Raw genomic sequence first — 9,002 nt, 5'->3', positions numbered from 1 at the left:
CAGGCCCTCCCAAGGCTTTCCTGTGTTTCTGTCTCTCTCTCCTCTATATTTTTTAATCTACATTTCTTATCTGTTCCTACTCAAGAGTACCCTGAGGGAAAAGTGGAGGTGCTCCCCCCTCCAATCCTGGCAACAGCTGTATTGTAATTGCCACTATATTCCATTTCTGATAAGGGAATTAAAAAGTCTGATTTCTCTCAGTAAAAATTGTCACAGCCTGAGTCTTGCTGTGACCTCTCCAACCTGAACCTGGTTTAGTTTCTTGCAGGCATATCAGGAAACAGCCTGGTAAGTAATCGTACAGCGAGGGATTTTGTAAACTGAAATTTCTTGATTTTTTTCTTCTGTTTAAGACAATATTAAATTATTCTATTGTGGTATATAATATGTAAACCTCTGCAATGCATAAAGCATGCTTTTAAAGTAAATAACTAAATTACATTTATTTGTGTATGTGTGCAGGCATGTGTGTGCCACAGTGCATGTTGTGTGTGCGTGGTGTGGAGTGGTTCAGAGACAACTTTCAAGAGTCAATTTTCTCTTTTCACTATGAACACTAAGTTCAGGTCATCAGGCTTGGCAGTTAGTGCTTTTACCCCCTGGGCCGTCTCATGGGCCAAGCCACAGTATATGAATGAGAAGACAGTGCAGAGACACTCATCTCTATCCCTAGAACTCGATACTCACTATTGCCAGGGTAACTCTAAATACACAAAGCTACTCATTGTTTTAACTTGGCCTTATATTTGTAAATATTGGGAATCTTCATACTTTTTACATTATGTGAGTGCGTGTACTATAAGACTCCTTTACAGAAGAGAATAGTCCATTTGAGATGTACTTCTGGCTTTACATCATAGTGAACCTGTAGCATGAACCTTAAAGAGTCTTATTAATAAAATCAAACCCGAGGCCAGTTATTGGGGTCAATGCTGGTAGATCAGAGAGACAGAACAAGCCACAGCTATCTCACCTTGCCAATTCCTCAGCTGGTCCTGTTTCCTCAGACTGGAAGCTTCTGTGTCCTCATCCCAATGGTTCTCAGCTGAACTGCTGCTAGAAGCCTGAATGCTTAACCAGCCAAATGCTTAACCAGCCAAATGCTTTCAGTTTCTGGTCCTCACGCCTTATAAACCTTTCTGCTTTCTACCACCACTCCCTGGGATTAAAGGCTGCTTTCTGGGATTAAAGGCATGAGTCACCATGCCTGGCTGTTTCCAATGAGGCCTTGAACTCACAGAGATCCGGAGGGATTTCTGTCTCTGGAATGCTAGGATTAAAGGTGTGTGCTAACATTTTCTAGCCTAAGTATCTTTTGGCTTTTCTGTTCTCTGACCCCAGATAAGTTTATTAAGGTACACAATATTTTGGGGAACACAATACCACCACATGAACCTGGGTAAAGATGATTTTAGATCCCAGAAGATGCAGGGATTGCAGAAGAGAAGAGAAGAGGAGAAGAAGAGAAGAAAGTAATAGGGTATCCAGGAGGAAATGGGATATAAAATGAGAAAACCTGAGGGAGAGAGAAATGAGAAGCTGGCAAAAAAAAAGGCTTAGCCTGACTTAAAGCTCTCCCTGGTTCCCATCAGGTGTCCCAAGTATGGACTCAGCATCAGAACAGTCTTACCATATAAGTTAATATGGCATCAAAATGCAGAAGTTTCTGATTATTGAACAGCAGGGAATAAATACAAGTGGGGATTTAGGTAAATAATTGGCCAGAGGGAGAGAGGAACAGAAAAGCTGAAGATACTTAGGAGGGAACAGGTATTATAGCAGACTGGGCACAGAGGCTCAGTGTGTTCTCAGGATCTCAGGGAATTATGAATAATTAAAGAGCTTGAGCCAGGCCATGGTGGTGCACACCTTTAATCCCAGCACTCAGGAGGCAGAGGCAGGTAGATCTCTGAGTTCGAGGTCAGCCTGGTCTACAGAGGAAGTTCCAGGATATCCAGGGCTACACAGAGAAAACCCTGTCTAACTGACAACCTAACAACGAACGGGAGGAAGAAGAAGAAGAAGAAGAAGAAGAAGAAGAAGAAGAAGAAGAAGAAGAAGAAGAAGAAGAAGAAGAGAGAAAGATTAAACATCTCCAGGTCACAGCATAAGGCCAGAGACTGCCTTGTTCCAGTCCTGCTGGCCTGTGTAGCTGGACTCACATTAAATAGCTGAGCACAGCTGGACTGTTTGCTGCTTCCCTCCAGTGCCCACTCCTGGCCATACTCCTCTCCCAATAACCCTGGCTGGTCAGAGACAGTTAATGCCAAGATGATTTGTTGCTAAGTCTACTGGGCTTAGTTTTGTTTTTATTTAGTTTGTTTGTTTATTTAAATATATGAGTTCTCTGTCTGCATGTATGCCTGTATTACAGAAGAGGGTATCAGATCCCACTCTAGATGGTTGTGAGTCATCATGTGGTTGCTGGGAATTAAACTCAGGATCTCTGGAAGAGTAATCAGTGCTCTTAACCACTGAGCCATCTCTCCAGCTCCCCACTCCCCCAACTTAGTTTTCTGTCTTTGATAGACAAGTAGGTTTTTTGAATAGGAGGAAAGGGGGGCTATCTCCTACCCCTGTCCCACAGTGGTCCCACAGTGCACTGGGGAGTCAGGGCTGAGAATCCAGAAAGAGCTCTTCTTGCCCAACCTGCGGATCGTGGTACACCAACACCAGCCAGGCAGACTCAGACCCGGAAATATTTTGTTTAGTGGCATCAGGTTTATTGTCTGGGAATGCAGAACTTAAGGCTTTCCAAAAGGCACTTGTGAGGCACAGAAGTAAAGGCAGCCACAGCTAAGGCAGACTCCTGCTTCAGTCCATAGGGCCACAGAAGTCAGCTTGGTCAAATGGAGAAATCGAAGTTTACTTCCTAAGGCAATCTTAAAGTCTGGAACATTGGGTTGGGGGCACAGGGCCCATCCACTTCTCTCCTAGATAAAGAAAACCACAGATGTCTATACATGGTTCTCAGACGTGTTAGCAGCAGGAGACGGTCTCAAAGAGCCATAGGACCTTCCAGGACCTGCTTGCCTTCAAGGTGTAGAAGGCTTCCTTCTCCCCTCTGGGGAAGACTTCCCACCCCCATTCACCCTGGATCAGCACCACCTATATAAGGCTTCCTTGTTGGAAATACCAGGAACGTCTGTTGTTGTTCCGGTCATCTGATATAATGGATATTGAACTGGGGTCAAAAGCTCAAGGGAATGGAAACCTGAACTTACCCAGCAGGTAAGCTAGCAGCTCCATGCGATCAGAGCCAAATAACATGTAGGTTTTTACCATCCACGTGGGCAACAGTGGTGGGCAGCCCAAAGGCCTAGAGAAAACAGTGGGAAGGAAGGTGATAGAGCAGGAGCTCATTAGGCTAAGGCAGAGTGTGTTCAGGTGACACAGAACAAGCAGACAAATCGATGGCTAAGAGGCATCTTCTCTGTTCTACCTCTGTGGCACATAGCTTCACAGTTTTAAAAACCATCATCTGCCTCCTTGCCTTCCTTGACTAGGCTTAGGGGGAGGAAGGAAGCAGATGAAGTGCTTCGGGAGAGCTGGGGAGGACTCACAATGGGGAGAAGGCAGTTAAAAAGGAACATGAGCACCCATGGTGATATTCTTTCTCTACCTGCAGACTGGGAATGGGGATACACATGGAGTTGCTCACCCCGTATTTGCAGGCTGTCTCAGTGGTCTCCTGGAGCTTGCTCTTCACCTGTGCTGTGGCTATTTTCTCCAGAAGGCCTTGGGCTTGCTCTGTGGACATTCCTGCCTTCTCTGCAGCCTTGGGAGACAAGAAGAGCATGCAGCTGTGACTGCATTGTGGGAGCGGGAGAAAAGGCTATTCTTGTCCTTCTCTGCCCTCAAGCTTTCTTGGGAAGACCTTTGCAAGTAACAGGTTATCTATCCTAGTCAAGACAAACTGTCTACTTTTCCCAGTGTCTTGAGGTAAGTGGGAAAGGCAGAGGGCAAAAAGATGTCACAGTCACAGAAACAGCACCGGAGGGCATCACAGAAACCAGCTAGCCCCACTTCTCCATTTCACAATGAGGGCACAGCAGTCAACGGCCATTTATTACTTGCTTAGAGGCACAGAGTTTGTCAGTAGCAAATTAAATGCTGCATCACCGGAATTCAAGTCCAAAGTGCCTTCTTCCCTGTGTCTTAGAATTCCTAACAGTCTCAGGCTGGGTTCTGAGTCCTGTAGAATTTTCTGAAGATGCTTGGAATGACGTCTTCGGTACAGCTACCAGCGTGGCTTCCAGACAGTGAAAGGGCTTCTGGTTAGGATGCTTTTTAAAGTTTAGAGTTAGTGGCTGTCAACCTGGAATCTCCTGGGGAGCTTTTGAAGCCCCAGTGTGAAGACTGCTCCCTAGATGATGACATCAGCCTTTCTGGGGGTCACTGGCACTCCTGGTGATGTCAGTGTACAGCCCAGGTTGAGAAGCTACAACTTGACCTATAAGCCACTGTCTCTGACAGTTAAATGAGAGAGCTGTTGAGCCACAGGGGAATGGATAAGCCACTGAGAGGAGTGGGTTATTAGAAAGATTTGTTAAATATTAAGTAAAAGCAGGCTAAAACTATGCATATACACAAATGTTTTTAGGAACTAGATATAGACACTAAAGGGTAAACTAGCCATTCTTGGCATATCTAGCTTAGGAGTGATTTGATTCTCATATATTAAGAGAATATGTGTCAACTATTATCCATATACAGGAGGAAAAGATCATTTTGAGTTTCTTGACTTCATCTCAAAGAACGTGTGACTTTTAAAGGCCCATCCCTGTCTGGCATGCACTTCCATTTATTTCTCACTGAGCATCTATTTAATTCTCACTTGTCAGTTATTTTTTGTCTGTGGAAAGTCTCCTGCCTGGTAATAGGCATATATTAGAGAAGTTTGTGTTGGAAGTCTCTGGAGGCCAGGGATTGAACTCAGGCCTCAAGCAGATTAAGAATGCACTCTACAACTGTGTTACAACCCTAGCCCATGGAACATTTTTTAAAGAACCTTCTCAGTTCCAACTTGATAGTCATTTGTCCCCCCAGACACAGACATTTCCAAGTCATTAAGAATCTTTTATGTTCTCAGATTCCTTATAACCTTAGTAGGGGGTAGGGTCCAGTTTGGACACTCACAGCCAGGATGCTCTGGGACTCCGTGATGTCTTCATCCTAAGGAGAAGAGAACACTTAGCATGAAGGAGCTGGCAGAGAGAGGGGTATGACAGGAGGATTCTATCTCTGGAAATTGCCCTGGGAAGAAGAGTCAGAATGCCACCTAGCTGCCCATCCCTTCCCTCCAGGATTCAGAGTCCAGCCCTTACTCGAGACCAAACACGCATCCATAGCTCTCTGGACACCTTCTCCAGCATCTCTGGTTGCTCCATGCTCACGGAGGTGAGGAAGCGCATGGCATTTAAACTCCCTGTGGGGCAGAGGCACATAAAGCTAAGATTCCTATTCCTTGTGTCCTGATAGAGGACCAGCTCATCCTTACTTCTGACACCACCCCCCTTGCACCTCCTCCCCCAGGCTCAATCACCTGCAGTCTTTAATCCCAGTCTCTCATTATGGACTCACTATGCTCAGCCCTTGTTTATGCCCACTCCTTACTTTTGGGTAGCTGATGCTGGGTCCCCCACACAATTTACTTACTGATCTCCTAAGAAAGTCCTGACTGTTCTGTTCTCCACTAGATTCATCAACCTCTTCTGACCCTCTATTATTTACTTACTTATTTATTTTATTTCTATTTCTTCTGATACTGGAGTTAAAGAGAGTTGTGAGCCACTGTGTGGGTGCTGGGAACCAAACTGGGTCCTCTGGAAGAGCAGCCAGTGCTCTTAACCGCTGAGCCATCGCTCCAAACCCCTCCGTACCTTTCTTAAGAATCACATTGAAGAAATCCTTGGGTATGTTGATTGGAACCTGGAAGTGTTGCCTCAGGAGAGGAATCTCTTTGTTCATGTACTGGCCTTTTCGGGGAACCAGAGCTGGCGGTTTGTTTCCTGGCAGTGGAGAGTCAGACAACTGTGAGAGAGGACGTGAGGGTCTCAGGCTTGGGGACACCCCCCCCCCCAGAAGGGTTCTAACTACTAGCTTAGGAGGTCTGAGGTCTGCATACTCAGTGTAGGACAGGGCCCTCAGGCCACAGAAAACAGCCCTCCTTGCCCAGTTGGGAGGGCATCTCCCCGCTTACCACTGTCCCTCATGATCCCAGCGATGAAAGCCGGGCGCAACTTCAGGTTGATGTTCCAGAGGTGTTGGTACCTACATAGGACCTGCGGGGGCAGAGATAAGAAAGGGAGCTTGTGTGGCATTTGGAGAGGACAGACGGCTCAAGTGGCCTACAGGACTGTCTCCTGTAGTCCACACTGAACTGCTTGCTTTAAAAGGAAAAAACTCTCAGCTCTTTGAAACAGATACCAGAATCCTTATTCTAGTGTGTGGTTTCCACTCTGTAGAGCAGGAGTTCTCAACCTGTGGGTAGTGATCCTTTGGGGGGTGGTGTCAAACGACCCCTTCACAGGGGTTGTACATCGGATATCCTGCATATCAGATATTTGCCTTATGATTCACAACAGTAGCAAAATTATAGTTAGGAAGTAGCAATGAAAAGAATTTCATGAGAAATTGTATTAAAGGGTCGCAGTATTAGGAAGGTTGAGAACCACTGCTGTAGAGTATCCTAGCGCCCCTGATTCCCCCTTCCGAACTTGACTTGCTTCTTTGGAGTTGCCCCAGTACTTCCTAGCGCCGTAGGAAGAGAATGTTTGACCTTAGGAAATCAGGACCCTACTAAGAGCCACAGTCCGTTTAAAGGCACGAAGTGAACTTCGGCCCAGGAACAGTCTGTGCTGTCCTAACCTTGAGGGCATCACCAGGACTTTCTGCAACCCGGCGCCCATTTCCCCCCTCTGCACTCTCCCCGAAGGCCACAGCCCTGGCGGCTTCCCCGCTTCACCTCAAAGCCCAGCCAGGAGTAGGGGGACAGAACGTCGTAGAAGAGTTCCAGGGTGCGCGGCGCCGGCCCCATACTGCAGCGGAGGGCAAAAGCGAACGTGAAGCTGCTGTCAGCAGGAGTCAATTCCAGCCTGCAAACTGCAGGTGGTAACCCTGAAGGCCCTAGTGCGCAGCCTCCGGGAGACCCCGCCCCTCGGGGCGGGCGGGGGTGTAGCCTGGTCGACCAATGAGGGCGCAAGGGCGACAAGGGCGGAGTCTGAGGTGAAGCGGAAGGTGGGACTTAGAAGAGGCTCTCAGGTGTGTGTGCCGCCTCTGGGCGACTCTGGAACCGTATCTGTCAAGCAAAGAGGCAAAGCACAAGGATGCAAGTTCGGAGGAATGAAGGGGCTATACTGAATCTAACTATAATTATTTCTTGTCGGGTGCATAGAGTTTTAAAGACTGAGGCAGGGTGGAAGTTCCGAATTGCATTTTTTCTTGCATTCACTTTCTTAGGGATTAGCTCAGTGGCCGGAACGAATCTGACAGTCCACGTAGTGGCCTTTCCTTAATTAAGTTCATCCCCTACATTACGACACACCTAGGGGATGTCTGAAATTGCAGATAACATCCAACACTACATACTGTGTTTTTGTCTATACATAGATATCTATGAGGTTTAACTTATAAAATTGACACATTACTGATGAATAATAGAATAACCAGAACACACCATACTAAAAATTTGTGCCTTTTTATAATAAAAGTGTTACTTGAACACAAGTATTTCAGTACTACAACACTTGATCTGATAATAGAGGTGGGTAGTGTATACAGTGTGGACACACTGAACAAAAGGATGAGTTACATCCCCAGAGAGAAGACACAGCACTTCATTAGCTACTATTATTTATTTAGGTAGCCTTATCTATCCTGGAACTCCCTATGTAGACCAGATTGGCCTTGAATTCACAGAGATTCACTTGCTTCTACCTCCCAAGTGATGGGATTAAAGGCATGCAACACCATACTCTATTGTCATTTATTATTGTATGTTTGTATAGTGTGTGTGTGTGTGTGTGTGTGTGTGTGTGCGCACGCGTGCTCTCATGTGTGCCCTAGCACACACATAGGGATCAGAACCTTTACATAGGGGTCCAGAACTAAACTTAGGTGGCCAGGCTTACACAGACTGGAAGCAAACACCTTTACCTGTTGAGTCATCTCACTAGCCCTCATAACACTAATCTTGAGGCAAACAATAAAAAAATTATTGTTTTGTTTCCATTTGCCAATGTTAGACCTTGTTTACTGCAGGGAAGTAAAATCATAGTAAGTGAAACTTTGGATAAGGGAGGTACTATTGTAGTCCAAACAGCGCACCTATCATGGCCTAGGGAAGGATATACACGAAGACAGCTTCCAGAATTTACAGCAAGATAGTACAATTTATAGAGTTAATACCTGGTGTGTCAAGTACTTGGTATGTCTGATCCTAAGGTCACTGAGAACAAGCAGCCAAACTTTTAAAAATGGAGGAAATTTTAATGTAATTCTTGAAACAGTGTTAGAAGGACTAGGGGCCTCACTGCTGCAGTGATTGCTCGGGAATTTTAATTTGCAAATAGGTGATAGTAAACTGGGATATTATTTACTACAGTGAGATGTATATATTTTAAATCTCATTTAATGAAATTATCTTGAAAAATATGTGTTTTACTAGTGGAGAAGCACATAAGACATTTCATTTATTTGTGTGTTCACAAGGAAACAGTCACATGCTAGTGAACTCAGTACAATGAGCAAATCTCTCCCTGGCCTGGAAAATGCTAAGTTTAGACTGGAATGCCTCCCAGGGGCCCACTGGCTAAATGCTCTCGGTTCCAAGGTTTGTGCTATTCCGATGTAGTGGAAACGTCAAGAGGTGGGGCCTGGGGTCTTCAGGTCACAGGAGCTGCCATGGTAAGCTTCAGTTGTCAACTTGGCACACGTGGGAAGAGGGAATCTCAAAGGATTGCCTTCATTGGACTGCAGGCCTGCCTGGGCTGTATAACAAA

At 45.8% G+C, this 9,002-nt stretch overlaps 1 protein-coding gene across 1 annotated transcript; it reads right to left on the bottom strand.

Moving 5' to 3' along the window:
- Positions 1-2,701: 2,701 nt before the first annotated feature.
- On the bottom strand, positions 2,702-7,145 carry Gstk1 (glutathione S-transferase kappa 1). Its single transcript, XM_059256588.1, is given in 9 exon segments — positions 2,702-2,933; positions 3,225-3,279; positions 3,281-3,319; positions 3,662-3,778; positions 5,140-5,175; positions 5,328-5,428; positions 5,883-6,011; positions 6,203-6,284; positions 6,968-7,145. Coding segments are annotated over 9 exon segments (681 nt in total). The 5' UTR covers positions 7,040-7,145; the 3' UTR covers positions 2,702-2,883.
- Between the last annotated feature and the right edge of the window lie 1,857 nt (positions 7,146-9,002).

This window comes from Peromyscus eremicus, chromosome 3 (assembly GCF_949786415.1).
Source record: "Peromyscus eremicus chromosome 3, PerEre_H2_v1, whole genome shotgun sequence".
Lineage (NCBI taxonomy): Eukaryota > Metazoa > Chordata > Mammalia > Rodentia > Cricetidae > Peromyscus > Peromyscus eremicus.
Note: the sequence above shows the minus strand (reverse complement) of the source record. Positions and strands in the feature narration are given on the sequence as shown.